The 20,844-nt window shown below is 53.9% G+C and overlaps 1 protein-coding gene across 4 annotated transcripts; it reads right to left on the bottom strand.

Annotated features, from left to right (window-relative positions):
- Nucleotides 1-143: 143 nt before the first annotated feature.
- Kmt2b (lysine methyltransferase 2B) lies at nucleotides 144-20,569 on the bottom strand. Of its 4 annotated transcripts, none has more exons than XM_075985235.1 (37): nucleotides 20,180-20,569; nucleotides 19,071-19,143; nucleotides 16,796-18,831; nucleotides 16,491-16,607; nucleotides 16,247-16,397; nucleotides 15,741-16,020; nucleotides 15,504-15,559; nucleotides 15,002-15,280; nucleotides 14,633-14,727; nucleotides 14,253-14,351; nucleotides 14,000-14,113; nucleotides 13,723-13,869; nucleotides 13,531-13,626; nucleotides 13,046-13,163; nucleotides 12,448-12,561; nucleotides 12,096-12,280; nucleotides 11,933-12,022; nucleotides 11,720-11,824; nucleotides 11,534-11,607; nucleotides 10,680-10,795; nucleotides 10,502-10,593; nucleotides 10,275-10,412; nucleotides 8,979-9,137; nucleotides 8,690-8,810; nucleotides 8,533-8,611; nucleotides 8,282-8,442; nucleotides 7,315-7,539; nucleotides 5,767-7,066; nucleotides 5,596-5,685; nucleotides 5,405-5,511; nucleotides 1,970-2,110; nucleotides 1,821-1,895; nucleotides 1,560-1,737; nucleotides 1,229-1,336; nucleotides 1,046-1,129; nucleotides 799-928; nucleotides 144-714 (listed from the first exon to the last, which is right to left on the bottom strand). In XM_075985235.1, the coding sequence occupies exons 1-37, from the start codon at nucleotides 20,534-20,536 to the stop codon at nucleotides 439-441; spliced, it is 8,166 nt and encodes a 2,721-aa protein (XP_075841350.1). In that variant the 5' UTR covers nucleotides 20,537-20,569; the 3' UTR covers nucleotides 144-438. The 4 variants fall into 4 exon arrangements, with proteins under 4 accessions (XP_075841350.1, XP_075841361.1, XP_075841370.1 ...); XM_075985246.1 differs by having other exon boundaries at nucleotides 1,970-2,107; nucleotides 20,180-20,568; XM_075985255.1 differs by having other exon boundaries at nucleotides 16,491-16,604; nucleotides 20,180-20,568.
- Between the last annotated feature and the right edge of the window lie 275 nt (nucleotides 20,570-20,844).

Below are 20,844 nucleotides of genomic sequence, written 5' to 3'. Positions count from 1 at the left end.
TCAGTGGATAAAATGGCTTACCACACAAGCTTGAGGACCTGAATTAGATCTCTGAACAGTCCTCTGACGTCTATGGGCATGAGACAGACAGCACATGTACACACAACAACCACAACAATAAAATCAGGGAAAGACCACCTCTCCAAACATTGACAGACTTTATTGAGGGGGGGAATTCCCACCTGGGACCCCACCCTCTTAAATAAAAAAGTGCATAGAAAAGAAGGGATTTAGAAACCTTTGTACAATATCTACATCCTGGGTTCCCAGGGCAGGAAAAGAGACGATGGCTAGGTGGGCTGGAGGCAGGGCTCCTGCCCGCTACATGCCCACATCCACCATCAACGGAGGGTAGGAGTGAGACACTGAGAGACTAGGGAGCCACAGGCCAGGGTGAGATGGCAGCGGGCACATAAGGAATCTGGGGCAGCAACGGCCTCAGTTAAGGAAGCGACGGCAGCGCTTGGCGCCACAGTTGCAGGGCAGCTTGTTGCTGGCATCCTCGATGGGAAACTTGTAGTCATAGGTGAGTTCCTCACCTCGCAGGATGCGGCGCAGGGCAAAGATGACAATGTGTTTCTGGCCTTCCACATGGATGACACGAGAGAAGCAGTTGGGCTCACATGAGTGGTTGATGAAGCGGGCAGCATTGCCGTGCATGGTGGCATCTACCACATCAAAGTCATCCATGCGGAACATGTAGCACCCAATACCCTACAGAGATGGAACAAAGGAATTCGCTTTCTGCACCTGCAGGTCAGCCAACACTCTCTTCCCTCATACCCTTATGGCACTTACCTTTCCATCATAGAACTTCTCTCGCTTGTCAGTCAGCACAGAGCGAATGACAATGCCAGAATACTCAATGACCATCTCACCAGCATCGATGTTGCGTTTACAGAACAGGCCTCGTCCATGGATAGCTGATCTACAAGGTAGGATGTGCCATGGAAAATCAGGGGGCAGAGAGACAGACACCAGGCAGCTCCCCATCATGGCATCTATCCATCCACCCAAGGGGCACCCCCCCCACAACCCCACTAACCTGTAGACACCCACAGCCTCTTTGGATGTCTTTTTGAGATGGCGAAAGCGCATGGCCATGGGAAGCTCCAGGCTGGTGGCACGTCTGATAGGGTAGAGCAATACCACATAAGTTGATATCCAGGAACAGCACCCTCTTTAGGACCCTTTCAGACCAGGCCCAGTACTCCCTTGCTCTGCACACCTGGTGGACCGAAGCTGCACCTCATCCTCCTCTTCATCGCAGGTGGCCCCCTCAGGGAGCACCCGATGTTGGGAAGCCAGGAAGTTGAACATGTCAAAGGTACACTTCCTGAAAGCAGGAGGAAGGTAAGACGGTCACAGTCGTGCATTCAAAGAGATGCTGCCTAGCCATTTTTGATCTGGGCCAGTATCACCAAGGACTACAGGGCTGAAGACAGCATAGAGGAGGTGGGTGGGGGTCCATTCTTCTGACATTAAGTCTACAGATTACTACTCTTCAGTGGCCTACTGTCTCAGTTTCGTCTTTCTAGACTTAATTCCCAACTACTCACCGGAGATAGACCTCAGCTCGGGCAGCCCCATGAGGATTCAGGGGGGGCTCCTCCTGACCCTCTCCCTGCTGGTGGTAGCGGAACTTATAATGCTGGCAGCGCTGGGCCCCAGGCAGCTGCTCTGCCAGGAAGATGACAGCATCGTGGTGGATGCCCAGAAGCCGTGCTCCACTCATTCCTGAGAACAAGGAGGAGGACAAAACAATCACACGGAGGGCCCACCTTGCCCTTGCTCCCAGCATTCCTGGGGATACCTCTTACCACTGAAGGAGAGATGCCTGAGTCGTGCATGCCCTCGAGCCTCTTGCACTTTCTCAATCAAAGTTCTCCATGCTCCTGGAATGAGGGGCCAGAGTAATCAGAATGGGGTCTGAACACTTCCTCCTCTGCTACTGCTACCCCCAACTCACCCTCCAAGCTCTCTGCCTCCACACTGAAGCCATCATCGCTGCTGATCTCAAAGCGCAGGTGCGGACCAGCTCGTTTTGGAACCTGGTTTTCTTTGTCCTCTGGGGATGGAGGTTCTTCCTCAGAGCTTGAGGCCTCACCTGCTTCCATGGGGAAGGTAAAAATAGGAGAGGATCACCTTCTTGGACTCAAAAGCTAGCACTCTGCCAGGGAAGCAGCAGACATATTTGATCACAGAACTTATGGGGCAGAGGTAGGGGTAGATCTCTGAGTCTGAGGCCAGCATGGTCTACAGCGTGAGTTCCAGGACAGCCAGTGCTACATAGAAAGAAGTCTTGTCTCAAAAAAGATCCAGTGCCCCTGATTCCCAATTGACACTAATCTCTTGCACCTCTGGGCACAAACAGACAGATTTAAGAGACAGATGGCCCACATCCTGCTTCAACTACCTAGAGAGTCCTGTGGCATTGATTTGGATGTTCTAAGGGGCCTGGAAAAACTTTTCCATCATAGAGCTGTTTCACTGAAGCATAAAGGCTCTGCAGGCTCATGGAAAGCCAACCCAACATTCACACCCATATGCCTATGATTATTCTGCTTCTGAAACATTTTATAGATATTGGAGTATTACTTATATGAAATAAATAATGGTGGGAACACTAGAAATTGAACCTACAGTCTTGAGTGTGTGAGGTAAACATTTTATCACCAATCTACATACCCAGCTCAATATATACTAAATATTTATAGATATTAAAATGTATAGGCTTGGACACATACATTCAAGTACACCCTATATTATAACCTGTGGATCATGACTCTTTTGGAGTCACATATCAGATATTTACATTATGATTCATAACAGTAGCAAAATACAGTTATGAAGTAGCAGTGAAGTAATTTTCTGGTTGGGGGTCACAACATGAGGAATTGTATTAAAGGGTTGCAGCTGAGAACCATTGTTATAAATTATTTAAGGAACTTTTTAGGGATTGTCTGAACTTAGTATACATTGTCCAGGTTGGCCTTGAACTCCTGGATCTTCTTGCCTCAAACTCAGAGTAGCTGGGACCAGTCACAAATGATAAAGATAAAGCAAACAGGACTCTAGATGTAGCAAGCGTTAATTGTGACATCGGAATGGTTAAGGGCAACCCTGAGGTCTGGGGCTTGAACAGTAAAGCTAAGATTGCCATCAACTGTCATGGTGAGGAGAAGGAACGCCTTGGGTGAAAGTCAAAGACTGGAACATGTTAACTTAGAGCTCTCTCAGAAAATACCCCTGCTCCTTGATAGTGGAGATGGCAAATCAGCAGAAAAGAGAATGCAGGCACACGAGTTCAGGGACTAGGCCTAGGCTGCAGAAAGTAATGTGGTAGCTATCAGAACATGGATAGGATTAAGAGCCTTGAAGTCCCCCCAGAAAGCAGGTTGGGGGAGCCACATAAACCAAGGCCCAGACCCTGGGACATAGAAATTGAAGGCTGAAATGAGGCATGACCAGAGGTGAGAGGAAAATGTGGGGAGGAAGCGTTTCAAGGAGGGAAGTTAAGAGAGCAAACGCTGCTGCCAGCAACTGCAGTGTACAACACGGCCAACCGCTTTATCCAGGGCAGGAGTGGAACACGACACAGGAGCAAGACCCACATGCCCAGTCAATCAAACAGTCTTGCACCTTGTCCAAGTCTAGTCAGACAACCCTGACTGCTTGTTAGAGAAGTCAGATGTCTCCAGGCCTTCAAGGCCTTCTATTACTAACTCCTTCCCCCTCTATCTGCTGTTCCCTGAATAATCAAAGAACAGCCACAGAGCCCTTCCCCCTTATTCTTTCTCACACTGCTTATCTACCATGCAGAGTCCCTGAGCTGCAGAATGGACACATCTGGGTCCCCAAGAACAGCAATGTACCCAACATCATCACTATCACACCCTTATGCCAGATTGAAAGCTCTCAGTTAGGCAGCCTTAGTCCACGTGACTCTAATTTGGTGATCCCAGGCTAGCTCTATGTACTGAGAATGAGACCCCAACACCTGGATAGGACTGGGTCACTACAAACCCAGCTTGCCCACCAACTTACTTGGCTCTTCTAACAAGTGACTCCAGAGACCATCAGAAAACCTCATTTCCAATCTCACCAAGTCTTAACAAGAACCACTCGAACACCCACCTGTGATCCAAACTGCAGGGAGACCTGCTAGATTGTCCTCCTACTCCAGCAGTCACCCACTCAAAGCTCACCATCATTCTCTCAGTCTTTCCCTCAACCACTACCCTTCCCGCTCCCATCAGCTCTGAGGCTGCAGTCCTCACAGCCCCAAGCTCTTTGACCTCCTCCTGATTCAGCTCAACTTCTTGGCCAGCTGCCTAGGTGCTGCTCTGGCTTCTCACCAACCACTATCTTCAACATCCGACCCACTCCATGCCACCTGCTCATGCACTCTGCCAATCCAGGATTCACAGGCCTGGCCTGGTGGCTCACTGTGGTAGATGAACTGCTAACAACTCCATCCCTGGCTCCTGGAACACCAGATTCTTCTGATCTTCCCACTGTTCCTGCTCCTCTCACTTGGGTTCTGGATGATCCCTGACTTTTTCACTTTACTGAGCACTAACTTTGATACCAACATTAGATGTGCCCCTACACCATCTCCACAGCTGCACAAAGCCCTACCACTTGAGTCTGTACACAAAGTTGTTTTCTTCTTTTTGTTGTGAGAGAGGGTCCCACTATGTGGCCCAATCTACTGCTGGATCGGAATCAAATCTGGCTCAGCCCAGCACTGCTGGCATTACAAGCAAGGGATCACTAAACCTCATTTCTTTTCTTGTCCTTTGCTGTTGTTTGAGACAGGGTTTCTTTGTGTAGCCCTGGCTGTCCTAGAACTTGCTATGTAGACCAGGCTAGCCTTGAACTTCAAGCTCTGTCTGCTTCTGCCATCTGAGTGCTGGGATTAAAGGTGTGCACCACTACTGTCCAGTCACTAAACCTGATTGCTAACACTTCTGTTTCTATGACAAGGCTAGGAGCTCCCTGTGAGTATCTGTGTAACCCTAGCACCTAACTTTGGGCTTACACCCACAGAGTGTGTGTGGGTTTTGTCTGTTTCTGCTGTTGAGAGAAAGAGCTCAAGATCTCAGCCCCTGGTCTGGACTGAGGTGTTTTTTTTGTTTTTTTTGTTTTTTTTTTTTTTTTTTTTTTTGAGGCAGGGTTTCCCTGTGTAACAGTCCTAGCTGTCCTGGAACTAGCTCTTGTTTGTAGACCAGGCTGGCCTCGAACTCAGAGATCTGCCTGCCTCTGCCTCCTGAGTGCTAGGATTAAAGTGCACCACCACCGCCTGGCGTGCACTGAGTTTTTGAAAGTAACCAATTCAGGTTCTGTCAGTCACCACTGGGTCAAGCACAAGGAGGCAATGAGGGGGAAAGGTGGTCTCTACCTGAATAGTGATGCCACTGGGACTCAAAGAGTAGGTCTGATGGACCATCAGTGGCCCGGGCAGGACCTTCAGGAAGTGGCAGCAAAGGGCACCGGTCCTGAAGGGTCCTGTGAAGAGAGACCTGTCAGGAGGCAAAAATTATTGGGGAGGAGGAGGACCAGATTCTCCAGAGAAGGGACCTGGTCACTCACCCAGGACTTTCTTCTTCAGGAGGCTCCCCAGGATTGTTTAAGTCCAGAACCCCACGAACTGTAGGTGTCTTCATCCGCACGCGGCTGGACCTGGAAGGAAGCACAGAGGCTCAACTGCTTTCTCCTGTCCACCTCCACTGCCTGCAGCACCAGCCTGAGACCCATACTTACCCACCGCCACTGATCCCTGGCACTTGGTGGGTATCCTCCAAGGATTCTCCATCTTCATCCAGCCGGGGAGTTTTGTTTGGGGGAGGTACTGGAGGGGATCGGCCAGAGAAGGTGGACACCCTCTTGACACGGATGGCCTGGCGTGGTGGGCTGGGGGGCCCACTGCTGAACACCAGTGTTAGTGGGGGTGGGGGTGGGGGTGGGGCAGGCCGGACCACTCCTACCCCTACTACAGGTAACACACTGAGCAGAGGTCCTGGGGGCAGAGTCCAGGAGGTGGGAGCCGTTGGGGGAATTATAGGGGGAAGAGGTGGCTGCTTTACTGGGGGTGCAACAGGATCACCCTCCCCAGCCATCTTCACAAATACTTGTCCTAGCTTGTTGACAAGGATGATCTTGGATGTAGCAGGTTTAGGGGGTTCTGGAGCAGGACCCAGACTCAACACTCGGACCCCTGGAGCCCCAGGGAGCCAGGCAAATGTCCGGGTGGGGTCAGCTGGGCTAGCAGGCAAGCCTTGTGGGGGCTGGCTGCCGTTAGCCAAGGGAGGTGCTGAGGGGAGAGATTCCTCTCTGGGACCAGCAGCCCCCTCCCCAGGACCCCCTAGGTTCTTTAACACAAAGTCCACAATTTCTGAAGGCAAGTCTTCAGGAGGTCGGGCTCTGTCCCCAGCTGCTCCGAGGACTCCACCTCGGCTCACTCCTGGTCCTGAAGGAGAAGTCCCCTGTCCCCGAGGTTGCTGGACAGCCTCCGCCTCACTGTCTGTGCCATCATCCACTCCATCCAGCTGCTCAATTCGGGGCGCTCCAGTGAGGGAACTGGGAGCCAGGGCAGGGCTAGACACCACCGTCACAGGGAAGTGAACATAGTGAGTGGTGGGGCTGGCCTCCTCCTCTGAGCTGTCCCCTGGGCCTGCCTGGCTGCTCCCCACAGCCCCAGCAGCCACAATCTCTTCCTGGAAGGGCTCAGTCCCCAGCAGGCTGGCTGCGAAGTCCAGGTCAGCAGCACTTAGTTCTGACACCACCTCCATGTCTTCAAAGTCTGGGCCCAGGTCTTCAGGGGGTGGCAGAGGAGATGAGGCCAGGTCAGGGGGAGCCAGCTCCCCTGAGGTAGGTGTGAGGGCTGTGACTGAGGTAGACAGGGGCACCCTGAGCTGAGGGGAAGTTCTGAGAGGAGAGGAGGTCCGCCGGGATGGTGGTGGCCTTGTGGCCAGGGGGCTAGGACGGCGAGATCGCCTGGGGGGAGCTGGAAAGTCCGAGTCTCCCACGGTAGGGATATGGTGGGTCAGGGATGATGGACTTCCTGTGGAAGAAAAGATCAGTATCAGCAAGCTGTTCCACATTTCCTAGTTGTTCCTAGCTTCACTCATTCTTTTTTTTTCCAAGACAAGGTTTCTCTGTGTAGCCCTGGCTGTCCTAGACCAGGGTTCTCTAGACCAGAATGGCCTCGAACTCAGAGATTCGCCAGCCTCTGCCGCCTGACTGCAAGGATTAAAGGTGTGTACCACCAACACCCAGCTGTTCTAGCCATTCTTGACACCATGTGCTTACCTGGGGAGGGCAGAGGACCAAATGAGACACCACCCAAGGGCCTCCGAGATGGTGAGTAGTTGGGCACTTTGATTCGAGCCCCTGAGAAGGAGCGGGGGGTGGGAGGAGGGCCACTGCTTGAATCTGTCCGAAATGGGGGATCCAGATTCTGAATAGGTGAGTGGTGTACAGGATCTCCAGGAATCAGGGAATCTGCATCTGGCAGGTCATCATGATTGGGGGGCTCTGAAATGGCAAGAAAACTGTTTCAGGGGAGGTGGAGACTCAGTACCAAAACTTCCCTATACACGCCCCTTCAAAGTCTGTAGAGACGGCTCAGTAGTTAAAGAGCACTTGCTCCTCTTCCATGAGACCAGAGTTCCTTTCCCAGAGACTATGCCAAGTGGCTCACAATCACTCCAGCTCCAGGGGATCTCACCCCTCTGGCCTCTGTAGGCTCATGTACACACAGCCAGGAAATAAGCACATCTGCACCCCAAACCGACTTTACCACTTATTGTAGTGATAAACCTTCCCCTTGTACATAGTACAGTAGAGTCTGTGCCCTTAGCAAGAGCACACAAACCCTTAGGAAACCAGCTGTGACCACTCCTATTCCCTATGGCTGGTAGTCTGGTGCTCTTCCCTCACTTCCTGTAAAATGCTGGGCACAGCCTCTGTAGTATGCTTCAAAGCCAGCTGCTATTGCTTCTGTCATTCCAGGAAAGGGAAGATAAGGACACCCTCAAGTTTCTTTTTCTTTTTAGTTTTCTCGAGACAGTGTTTCCCAGTAGTTATGGAGTCAGTGCTTGCTCTGTAGACCAGGCTGACCTTGAACACACAGAGATCCACCTGCCTCTGCCTCCTGTGCTGGGATTAAAGGCGCGTACCACAACTGCCTGGCTATCTTTAAGTTTAAGGCAAGGAGGGTACGGGGTTGGTGGTAACCTCTTTGAGGGGTCCCATCTAGGGAATGGGGTGAGGCTACCTGAGGAAGGGGTGGGGCTATGCACAATGGTCTGGTTCTCCTCTGCTGCCTCCAGGTGAACCGGCTCCTCCCTTGGCCCCCAGGGGCGATACTCTAGAATTCGGCACCGATACCAGCAGCGCCTCCGAGCATCCACTGTGCTCCAGTACAGGCGGGAGCACCTGGAGCAAAGGGGACAACAGTTAAGGGAAACCTAGAAACAACATCCAGCCCTCAAGTCCTCCTCCCCCCATCAGCCCTAGAGTGCTCACTGATAGCCAATGGGGAAGAGCCGACCCTCACAGTCTGAGAGATCAGACAGGGTGCCCAGGGAGTTGATTCTGATGGAGCCTATAGTACAAAGGAGAGGTCAGATAGGGTAGGGCCAGGTGAGGTCAGCAGCAGTATGTAAGAGAGCAAATGGCTTACCAATGAGTATATTGATGACATCTGGTTCAAGCCCAGTCAAAAACTTTCGTTTGAAGTTGATGCCCTCAAAGTCCACATAGACCCGCCGGAGAACATCAAAACCGTCAGGGGTCACGATCTCCTGGGAGGCAGAAAGCAAATGGGAGTTGCTGAATTGGCAGAGGGTAGAGAAGTAAGAGGGAAAAGCTCTGAAGGCAGGGACTCAGCACTCAAGGGCTTGGCCTATAGGACCACAGGGAAACACAAGACAATAGGGGAATGGGCAGCTGATTCCAGCATCCTGGCCCACCTTGCCATCTAGGAGGTCTGTGTGTTTCTGGCAGAAAACCTTCTTGTCATCCTGGAAGATGCAGTAGCTGGCCCGAGCACACATGAAGTGGAAGTTGCTGAGGCAGGAGGACAGGCAGCAGCCCACTGTGGCTCCAGGCTTCAGGCAGAGCTCACAGCGCTGGGGGAGGAAGGGACTGCTGAGATGAAAACTATGTGGCTCAGCATCACTGATAATTTGCACAGGCCCTGGCTGGCCTAGCATTACACAGCCTTCCCCGGCTGTCCCCAGGGCCAGGTGTACACCCAAACAACCTCCGAAAGTTGAAGTGATCCTTGGGAAAGTCACCAACTCTTATTGACCGGTACTTGCCCCCTTCTTTACACTAGTTATCACACAGCTCCCGCCAAGGGAAGTCTTCTTCTCTGAGACTCCGCCCAGGGACACACAGTGAGAAATGTCCTGGTTTTTTTGGTTTGTTTGTTTTTGGTTTTTCCAGATAGGGTTTCTCTATGTAGCCTTGGCTGTCCTAGAACTCACTCTGTAGACCAACCAGGCTGGCCTCATACTCACAGAGATCCTTCTGCCTCTACCTCCCGAGTGCTGGGATTAAAGCTTGTACCATCACCTCTAGGCTGAAAAAAGATTCTGAAGCTGACTTGACTGGGTTAAAGAGACTGCCTAGTAAGTAGGAGATGGCACTGTATGGAAGGTGTCTTATAACGATACTGTCAACAGGTGTTTAATACCTGTCTCTTGGGATACAGGCCTAGATCAAGCTAGAGAAAAAATGTTGTCAATCACCAGTGCCAGAGTCTTGAGACAACCAAACTGGCACTGAGAGAGCCAGACCAGGGGCACATGCCTACAATCCCAGCATTCAGCAAGCAGAAGCAGAAAGAGTACGTTTGGAACGCAACTGGGCTACATAAGAGTACTAGGGCAGCCAGGGCTCATGACACTGTCTCCAAAAACCAAACAACCAACCAAATAAATAAATAAAAGAGGGAGGGCTTGGTCTACAAGAGCTAGTTCCAGGACAGGCTCCAAAACCACAGAGAAACCCTGTCTCGAGAAAACAAAAAAAAAAAAAAAAAAAAAAAAAAGAGGGAGGGCTAAAAATATAGCTCAGTGGTAAAACACTTGCCTAGCACACGTGAAGCCTTAATTTCAATTCCCAGCACCACTAGGGACCAGTAGTGGAACGGAAGGACATGTCCCAGAGATTACCGTGTAATAAAGGGTAAGTTCTACACTGAAGGAAGGACCCACCTGTGACCCCAGGAGCTGCCCACCTTTCTGGGCCCATGCCCTTACCATCTGCCTTCCTCGTGCAACAGCAGCATGGACATTCTTAAGGGAGCCGTCATTCTCCTCAAACACTTCAGCTGACCAAATGGCACAATTGACATGTGTCCACTCATTTTGCCCAATGTACAGAAGCCGCCCAGCCTCCTGTGGGAAGAAGAGGAGTGGCATTAAGGGAGATGGGGGGTTCCAAGGACCAGGCCCCAAAACCTAGAGCTTTGTATAGTAACCTTTACCTTGGAGTCAGCATCCCCATACTTGAGACAGAGTGCACACTGACGGGGGTCATCCAGGTGCGAGAAAGCAGCGGGGTCCTTGCTCTGGAAAGCTGTGAAGGATGCGGGAAAGTAAACCTAGGAGTCAGGATCTAAAGCGTGGCCCAACAATCAGGTACCAGTCTCTGCTTCCTAGTACCTGCTGAAGGATCCCCTGGAGGTTGCCCAGATTCTGGGGTCTCTGATTCTTGCTGTCTCCACTGGGCATAGACATGGTCCAAAGAAGGGGGCAACACGGCATTGGGGAGGACTCCGCTGTGAAAGCAGGGTTAGTATCAGATGTGTTCAACAAAGGTAATTCAACTGGAGCCCACCCACAATATAAGCTTTAGCACACCATTGACTCCTTTCTTCCATTCTCACTTGGACTTTTTTTCTCCCAAATAAGCTACACTCCTCTGTGCTAGCTAGATGTGCTGTTCCTAAGCTTCTGGAATACTGTTTCTCAGCTTATGTGTCACCCTTGCAGGACTCCTGATCCCCAGACTCTAGTGGCTTATTTGTCTAGGCTCCCACAGCCTCTTGGGCTCTGACCACTAGGCCATCAGTACCTGCCTACCATCCAAAACATGAGCTTCCCCAAATGCTTTCTAAAAGTAGAAACAGAGACTGGAGAAATGATTCAGTGGTTAGCAGCACTGGCTGCTCTTCCAGAGGACCCAGGTTCAATTACCAGGACCCAAATGGCAGCCTATAACTGTAACTCTAGTTCCAGGGGATCAGACACCCTCATACAAACAGACATGCCATACAGCAGGCAATGCACATAAAATAATTGGAAAAAAAAAAGCAGAAGCAAAGACAGTGCTAATCACACACATAAACCTTTGCTAGTCTAAAGCAATGAGGAAAGCTTACCCTGGCTCCACCACCCTCCTCTCCAGCCTTGACCCGAACCCTGCTCCTTATCCTAAGCCTTATCCCTGGAATCCCAAGTGCCCTTGCTTTTGGCCTCACTCCTTGATCCCCCACCAGCTACTCAGTCTTGCTCACTTTGGCAGCCGGGTACTCCGTCGCCAGTACTTAGGGTCATGGGCGTCGAACCAGCAGAACGCAGACTCTAGCAGCTGGAAAATGGGTTAACAGGATGAGAACAGATGGGGCAGGGTCTGAAGGGACATTCTTTGTCCTCTACCGTCACTCACTCCAATTACCCTCTAGCACCATCCCAGCATTCACCTTCAGTAGAAGTCCTTTCATCTGGTTCCCAGCGCGGCGCTCTGGGGTCTCTCCTTCTTCTGAGTGCCTCATCAAGATGGCTACCATGTCTTCCATGAAGCTGTGCTGTAAGGGAGTTTCTTAGTGTCTGGGCCCTGACCCCAAACTCCAACCCCAGACTGTCTCTGCCCTCTTCTCACAGCAGCCGGCTGCTCCTCCCCATGCCCCACTCACCACAGACTTATAGTGGCCTTCCTCAAAGCGCTGTCCCACAGCTTGCAAATCGCAGGGTCCTGGGTGGAGCTGCTTCCCATCCTGCCCACACTGCAAATTCAGAAAGTCAGAAGGGCTGATCCTGAGCCCGACCCCACCCGACTGCCTCTGGGGTCCTCCAGACCTGGGTGCACAGCAGCAATGGGCCTGCCATCTTCGAGCTTAATAGGCCCTGGAGCACCTGGCGCAGGCCTCCCTGCAGGGCCCCACTCAGGGCCTCTCTCCAACGGGGCTGTGTTGCCCCAGCACATGGCCCACATGTGTACAGCACCGAGTCTGGCAGCCCAGAAAGGATCTCATAGTCTTCATCTAAAATAGCCGATGACAAAGGAGACAATGGATTGGAAAGATTTAAGGGCTCTTGGGAGGCCCCTGGACCCAAGGACAGTTAGTGTACCTGTCATCCTACAGGTCTGGGGTGGGAATAGGGTCCCCCAAGGGCTGAACCTGTGCCCCTTAAGCACTCTTCTTCTCACCTGAAAGTCCCTCACATTTGGCATGCACCCAGTGGTCACACTGTGCGCACTGCATCATCTTGCTCTCATAGTCATTGTCTTCATAGCAGCGTGTGCAAATTGGGCAGTAGTTCCCTGGGGGAGGAAGTGAGAGGTCAAAGTCAAGAGCAGGCAGGAGCAGGCCCTAGTCAGGTGCAGAGGCTGACATCTCTGACAACTACACAAGCTGCTTCCATTATACCCTTCAGTCTAAAAGCTGTCTGTGGACAGCGTGTGTTCTCTGTAGTCAATACCTTTCAAAAAGAAAAGAAAAATTTTGCTAAATGATCTGGGTGAACAAATGAAGAAAGCACTGGCCTTCAAGGTGCGCAGTGGAAACTTGGGTTCTTCCAGGAGAAATCTTAGTGACTAGGTGAATTCCCAAGCCCTGGACTTGCACTTCTCAGAATAGCTCTGCTCTGTGCTCATTATCTGTATACTGGAGGACTTCCACAGCTAAAAGCTGGAAAGCTACTACAATTTCTTCCTTTCGTTGCTGGAGGCCCACTGAGTAGGACCCTAGTCCAGAGCCTGGCCCATTCCACCATACCACGCCCCCCGTTCTCCTGCCAGGTCCCACCTTTCTCATAGAGCTCGGTGCACCTGGGACAGAGGCTGTAATCTCCAGACCACTCGACGTCCCAGTTCTTGCCTGGAGTTGCCCCACAGCTCTTACAGCGCACACAGGCTGAACAGATCTGGGGAGAAGGGTGATGTTAGAAGACAGCTGGACAGCAGGCTGCAGCAGACTGACAGGTGAGATGAGAGGAGAGGTGGAAGGAAACAAATGAAGGACCAGTACAGGAAATTATGCTAAGAGGAGGAGAAAGGGAGGGGCAGAAGTGGATCTCAGGGTCCTTCCTGTGAGGCTAGGAATACTGAACTCATGAGCTCCGAAAAGTCAATTCTGCCTGGGTGTATACTCTACCCAGAGAATGTTGCCTGTCACATTCTCAAGAGTGATGACCAGCCCAGCCCTTACATCTTTTGAGAGCTTTGGCTAGGTTATATCTGAGGGTGGAACAAGTAGAATGCCAGAGCAAGGGACATGGGCTCATCTCTCACCCAGTGGCGCCGTTTACGTGTGGCCCGGGTTGGGTAGCTAGGTCCTAGGCAGGCTGGGTGGTAAGCATGGCGGCAACGTTCACATTCCAGGAGGTGCTAGAGGACAGCGGAAGAAAAAGCAGGGTAAAATATACTGTATAACGATACCCCTCCCCCTAGGCCTCCATCTGCTCTAGACTGCTAGTGCCCCACCTTGGACCCACGGCCTTTGCGCCCACAGACATGGCAGAACTTGCAGCGCCGGCAGCACCAGGTATCTCGATGCTGGGGCAAGGGCCGTTCAGCCTCCTCCAGACAGAAGGGGTGGAAAGGATCACAGCAGACTTGGCAAAAGACCAACTAGGAGGGATAAGGAAATGATGAACAGAATGAGGCTGGACAGCCAGAGGACGAGCCCTGGGTGAATGGAGACTTGGAGGCCAAGATTATCTTTAAAAAAAAAAAAAAAAAAAAAAGGCAAAGCACCAACCTCATGGAGGCCTTTGCTAGCACACAGAAGGCACACCATCGGTGGTCCCCCTGGCACAGAAGTAAGCACACTGAGACCGCCCATAAGCCACACGTTCTCTAGGTCACAATCCTCCTGGGTAATAGAAGAAGACATAGGATTGGAAAGCAGCCAGGAACACGAGTCAGATCCATGCTGAAAGCTCTGTTTACTCTTGATACAATCAGGAAGTTTCTCCCACCACAGGCTCTACAACTGGCCCTCAACCCTGTACCTTAAAATCTACTCGGACCCGGTGCACACCATCAGGGGACTTCTGCTTTCCAGTCCAGCCATTGGGGAAAGAGGCAAAGGAGCCAGGGGCTAAAGAATCCTAAGGAGGGACATGGAGTTGTCAAAGGATGCCAATCCCACCCCTCTGTAGACTCCTCTCCTCACTGGCCTCCCCCAACCTGCCAGACCCTGCCTTTTGCCCAGATCCCACTTGGCTTTCCAGAAAGGCAAGACCTGCCTCATCCCTCAGGACCTGTCCTCTGGTGAGGACACACCACGACACTCAGGTGTGCCCATCACCCTGACTTGCCAGGTAGCTCCTGGAGAGCAGGAGCCATGTCTCACACAGGGCTTGGGGTTCTCGGAGCGGGCCGTGCTGACCTTGTCCAGGCGCCTTCGGGCCTTGAGCTGCAACACAGGCTGCAGGGTGGGTTTGCGGGGCCGGCTCTGCTCCTCAGGTTCTAGCACTGGCAGCTCTAGGCAGGACACAGGACAGCTGACCCTTCCCATGCTGGGCCCTCCACCCCTCTGCACCTACATCCAGGGCTTCCTCCAACCAGGCCCTTAGTGAGCACCTCACACCAACTGTGTATGTGCGTCCCTAGAACTACTTTATCTTTATCCCCAGCTACCCTTGTGGACAGACTGAGGAGCCTTGTCCCTTCTAAACAAAAGGCAGAAGGCCCTGGATTTCACCCCCAGAATGGCCAAAAGGAAAAGAGACATAGGACAAACTAACTGAGAACGCACCATGTTCTCTGGGGGTTCGACGTCTTGGAGCAGGGGGACCCCCGGGATCTGAGTCATCTGAGTCCTCGAAGACATCATAGGAGGGTCGCTGTTTGACGCAGCGTCGAGCTGACTTGCGCTGCAGTAGGAGGGAGTCCTGCTCCTCGGGCCCGGGAGTGGCCCCCACCTCCTCCCGGGGCCCCCCAGCTCCCGCCCCCCGGCGTGGGCCTGGAGGACCAGGGGAGGCCTCGGGAGATTCATCGGAATCCCAGGGCAACAGCGTCTTCACTATCGTCCGGCCTGTGGGAACAGGGGACTTGGTAGGATTTGAACTCAGCAAGGGACTTGGGCACCAGGACAAAGGAAATCCGGAAAGTGTGGCACAAAAGGAATGAAGGAGAGATGCAAGCTTTGGTAGGGAAGGACACGTGACAAATGCAAAGGCAAGGCGGAGAACAAAGAAAATGTGGCCTCTGCCACACTACTAAGGTTTTATAAATAAATGCTCTTCAACCTTTATTACCTTTTTTTGCTAGCCGCTCCATCTTCCGAGCCTCTATCTTGTCACACTTCCGGTATCTGGGGAGGGGAGCAGCACGTCACCAGGGTAGGGGACTGGTGGTCTGGGGGGAAGAGAGGAAGCTCTCCACAAGGATGCCAATCCCACTGCTCTGACTGGGCAGAAGAAAGGCTGGGGCAGGAGGCTCAAGTGACTTAACAACCCCAGATGGGACCAGAAGGCCACACTCCAGCTACTTACACACAGCACTGCTTCTTAGTGTTGGGGCCCCCAAACTTAGGTTTATCCAAGCAGTTGACACAAGAGCCACAGTCTTGCACACGCAAGCAACCCCGGCAATGCCCGCAACGAGCCATTCTCATCTTCTTGCCATGGTGAGATGGCAGTGACCGCCGTGGCGTATGGGTCAGGGCCCCTGCAGACCCTGTAGGCTCCAAGTCTCCCGCAGGCCCTGTGGATTCCACCTTTTCCCGTTGGGATCGGGATGGGACACTCTCAGTCTCTGATGCTGATGACGTATCTATTGTAACAGATGGAGGGGAGACAGAGCCACAAAACACTAGGTATCCTACCTCGTTTCTGTTTTCCCTATGCTTTCCCACACTGACAGGCTCCAGGTACCCTGGAGCTAACTGGGTTTGTCCACTCGTCCCCTAAGCCCAAACAAAGCTCTCTACTCGGCTCCCTGGAGCTCTTGCTCATGCACAAACCTTGTTGTCTAGCCTCCCCCTACACAAGTCCCCTACCCTCAGCTGCGAGGTCCTGCCGATCCCGGAGAGGGAGGGCACTGAGGCGGGGTACATCTTCAGGCACCATGGCCCGAGCCTGACCCAAGGCCACAGCAGCATGACGGCAGACATGTTTGATTCTGGGGCCTTGCACAGGTGACTCAGGGCCCTGGGAGAGGAAAAACCAGGAACAGGTGTGGGACATTGTTCCCTATGATCCTGTAGCCAGCCTTCTTCAGAAGACCCTCCTCTCACTGCATACCGAGGCTCGATCTCTCTTAGCGTCCATGGATTCATCTTCAGACTTGACACAGCCTCTGTCTGGGGTCTGTTTGACAGTCCCCACAGCCTCCTCCATTTGCACTACAGGACTTGGCTGCTGGGGAAACAACAGGGTTAGGGGCTGCAAAGTGAGGACCAGTGAAAACGGGAGTAGGAGAGGGAAGGGATGGGGCCAGGGAACAAACAGGTGGAAATGAAGGGGAAACTGGTCAAGTGTTCCTGCTAAACACTGGCTAGGGAGACAGCTGCATGAAGGCAGGGGCCTGCTCAAAGCACTGCACTCACCGACATTGAAGCTGCCACTTTCTGCTGTTGCTGCTGATCAATCTTGAATAGCTGCACCTTAGCTCTCTTAAGGAGGCTAAACATTTTTTCCTCCACCCCAGACAGCGGCAGCGGACCTGGACTTGCACCAGGGGCCTTTTCCAGTGGTGGTGTCTGCTGCGGTGATGGAGGTGGCTGCAGCTGTACCTGTGGCTGTACTTGTGGTTGCTGTGGTGGTAGTGCCTGGGGTAGGAGCTGTGTCTGCAAGGCCTGTGGGGGCTGCTGGAGCTGAGTCTGAAGCTGCTGCCCATTGCTCAGAGCTGGAGCCCCATTGTGGGGCACCTCGACCTTAACAGGAGTGGTGAACACAGGGACAAATCGAGGCAAGCTGAGGTGGTTGGTCCGCCCCACTGCCCGAGGCTCAGGCTCAGCTGGAGAGTCATCAGCAGGAGGCAGCTCTGGCTCAGGGGCTTCAAGAGCCCCAGGAGGAGGAGTAAGCACCGATTCATAGATCTTCAGGTGGGCTTCACTTGGGGTAAACTGGGGGGCCCGAAGGAGTAGGGGCCTCCGGGAAGGAGTAGCAGGGGTGGGTGGTGGAGATGGTGCTGGTGGTGATGAGGCTGGTGGAGGAGCAGGGGGAGGCGGCGGCAGCTCCCGGGTTAATGAAGTCCAGCGAAACGTGGGCTCTCTTAGGATAGACCGTCTCTTCTCAGGGAGTGGGACTGGAGTAGATGGGGGAGTTGGGACACGAGGTGGAGAGGGGACTGGTACTGGCTCCTGGGGAGCAAGTGGGGAGGTCGCAACAGGAGGTCGAGCAATAGAAACCTCCACCTTTGGAGGCTTGGGAGGGTCTTCATCCATAAATCTCCGGGGTGTCTTGATAACACGGGAGGAACGGGCACTCACCACAGGCATAATAAACTGCCGTATATTCTTCAAGAAGGTGGTACTTTTGGGGGCCACAGTAGGACTGTCTTCCGGAGGGCTTCCTGTGGTGGTGCTGGGGTTTGGAGTGGGAGAAAAGATGCCCTCTGGTACTGACCGAGCAGCTTCCCGCTCTGCCCGTTGGCTAGGAGTCAGGGGAGGCCGGCCCCTCTTCCTAGAGCATGTAGCTGGCACCACAAGAGGAGGAGACTCTTCTTGTTTTTCTGAGGCTGGGTGTGGGGAAGGGGATGGTGGGGGAGGAGGAGAAACTGGGGGTGGTAGAGGGGATGCTGGAGGTGGAGATACTGATGGGGGTGGGAGAGGAGGTGGTGGTGAAGGGACTGGAGGAGTCAAGGGTGGTGATGGCAGCTTTGCCTCTTCCTTCTCCTTGACTAGCATCACTTCTTCCTCAGTCACAGCTGTCTCAGTCTCCTCTTCTTTGATCTCAGTGTTGTCTTCCTTTTCTTCCTTCTCCTCTCCCTCCTCCTCCAGTTTCTGCTCTGGTTTCTTCCAACAAGAGTCCCCTTCCTGTTCATCTTCATCTCTTCTTTGGGGGGTATCCTGCCAGCTTTCTCCATGTTGACTACGACCCTGACCTGATTCTAGTCCCTGGGACAACTGCCCCATCTTCACTTTTTTAGCCTTTGAAACAAACTTGATCATAAGGGGAAGTCCGCCTCGGCCTCTGCCCCTGCCTCCACGGCCTCCTCTCCCAGGCTGTCCTCCACGTTTGGGGGTTCCAGGTCCTGGACCAGGTCCCTCCTTGCACTTCCAGCTGCCAGTTCTGTTCTTTACTGGAACCACAGGAGGTGGAGGCTCAGGTTTAGGGATTGTCACAGCCGCCTCTGCTATCACTACTGCTTGCTGCTTTTTCCGACAGGGGCCTGCTGGCCGTCCTGGGGGTCGACCCCGAGACCGACGGGGAGTAGAGGGCTCACATGCCCGGCTCCGGGGGGCTTGGGGTGCCTGGGCCCGCCGGAGAAGTTCAGTCAGTGCCTGCACCATCCGTTCGGTGCCCTCCTCACCCCGTTTCCGAGAAGAGGTCTTTGGGGGACCAGGAGCCACATCTGATAGGCGAGGAGGAGGAAGGGGGGTCGTCTTATGCTTTCGGCCCCGACCCCGAGGGGCTCGACCTAAAAGGAAAACAGTTATGGCGAGTTGGGTCAAGCTGGCCCGGAGGACTTGATAAAAACACCCCAGAAGGGCAAGGTATTAAGTTTTACTTGTCTGTTCTCCCAAAGCCCCAGCTAGCTTGGACTCTGAACACAGGAAACTGAGGAACTGGTGGAAACTAGGTGACGGCCAGAGAGCTGACACAAAGGGCAAGACCATCCCCGTCAGACTAGAGAGGTAGAGCTTCCCCATCACTCACCTCGCTGGGACCGGAGCGCAGAGCGCAGGGAACTGGGGGCCACATCTTCATCTGAATGAAAACCCTGAAATTCCTGATTTAGGGGACCAGGGGTGAGGGGAGAAACAGCAGTCAGTGCCAAAGCCCTGGTTCCACCTGGGTTTCAGGTGCTGAGGATATAATACTTAGCTTCCACCTTAATGTACTCCCGCTTATTTACCAAAAAAAACTTAACAGACTGAGGCCAGGTCAAAGGAAATGAAGGCACAAAGCAGTTTTGAACCAGACCATACCAGCACAGCCTTCGGTGGGGCACTGGCCCAGAACACTAGAGGGTCTCTCTCCTCAAGAGAAGCAGTAGGCATTACACTGAGGGCTAATTCCAACTTAATACGAAGCAAGTCCTTCATCTACACCCATGCAGGGCATTCCTAAATGGGAATGCTGTGGGGGGGGGGGAGGTGGAGCAGGTGGTTTATCACATTAGAAGCCACTCGGAGCCCTCAGAGGACTACTAGCTCTCCTAAGCAATATAATCCACACATCCACACACTCCTCCTTCTCCAAAAGGCTCAGAGGGCCAAATCACCAGCTGCACTCACCCCAGACTCAAGACTCAGCTCTCATTCTAGCCCTCTTCAACCTGTACTCAAAGAATCCTCCACCACTCTATCTTAGAACCAAAGAGCAACAGGGACACTGGGAAACCAGGGATGTGTCGCGGCTTGTGAGGCCCAAGAAGGCAGCCTGCAGGTGAGAGCCCATGAGGCTCTAGTCCTGGTCCATTAAGGCCACGCTGCTGCTGTCAACCACCACTGGTCGAGCATGCAATCCCTGTGGCCCCTTCACCCACTCCTCTTCTGCTCTGCCATTGCTACCGCGAAAGATCAGCTCAGGACACCAGCAAGGCTTGCCTGGAGCCCAGGCGTCTCGCTGCAATCAGGTTTTCCCTGACCACTTTCAAAGGCCCTAACCGCCCGAAAGCTCCACGCAGCCTGCCTCCTTCCATGCTTATTTCCAAGCGCCCCGAGAACCCCACTTGCCCACAACACCCTTCGAAGCTATCCGGAGCCCTGCAAGCCCCTGGCCTCCGCCCCACCCGGCGCAAGAGACGCCTCCGACCGCCTCACCTCCTCTTCGGATTCCCCGTCACTGCTCTCCTCCTCCGGCATGGAGCCACGGTTCGGGCCCCAGCCCCGGCCGCGACCCCGGCCCCGCTGAACGCGCGGACCAGCCCACAGACGGCGGAGCCGGCGCAGGCCCCGGCGGAGCCCCAGCAAACGGAGCAGGGCCGTGTCCTCCCCGGGCTCGGCTCCTCCCGGCCCCGCCGCGCCGCCGCCGCGCCGCAGGGTTACCCGCACTCTTTCGGCTCCGCTGCCTCGGCCGCCGCGGCCCCCGCCCCCGCCGGAACCCCGCGGCCGGCCCGGGAAGCGGCCCCGTGCGGAGCCAGGCCCGGGGCAACTGCCGCCGCCCGCCGCTGCCGCCATCTTGGCACCGTGAGAGGGGCCGGGGAGGCGGGGGGAGGGGCGGCCCGTGCGCAGGGCCGGGGGGGAGGGGAGAAGGGGAGGGGCGAAGCGGGGCGGCTGCGGCTCACGACAACAACCAGCGCCGCTGCGGGGCGGGCAGGAGCCGGGGGGGGGCTGGGCTGGCCACGCGCGGGGCACCACGGGAGCAGGAGTCCGGGTTGGTCGGCCGTCACGCTCAGGCCACACCTGGAAAGCGAACCCCGCGTCGCGGCCTGAGAGCGGGAGGCGCAAAGACATCTGGGAAATGTAGTCCAGACGGCCTTGCTTCT

This window comes from Microtus pennsylvanicus, chromosome 1 (genome assembly GCF_037038515.1).
Source record: "Microtus pennsylvanicus isolate mMicPen1 chromosome 1, mMicPen1.hap1, whole genome shotgun sequence".
Lineage (NCBI taxonomy): Eukaryota > Metazoa > Chordata > Mammalia > Rodentia > Cricetidae > Microtus > Microtus pennsylvanicus.
This window is presented reverse-complemented; position numbering and strand designations above follow the sequence as displayed.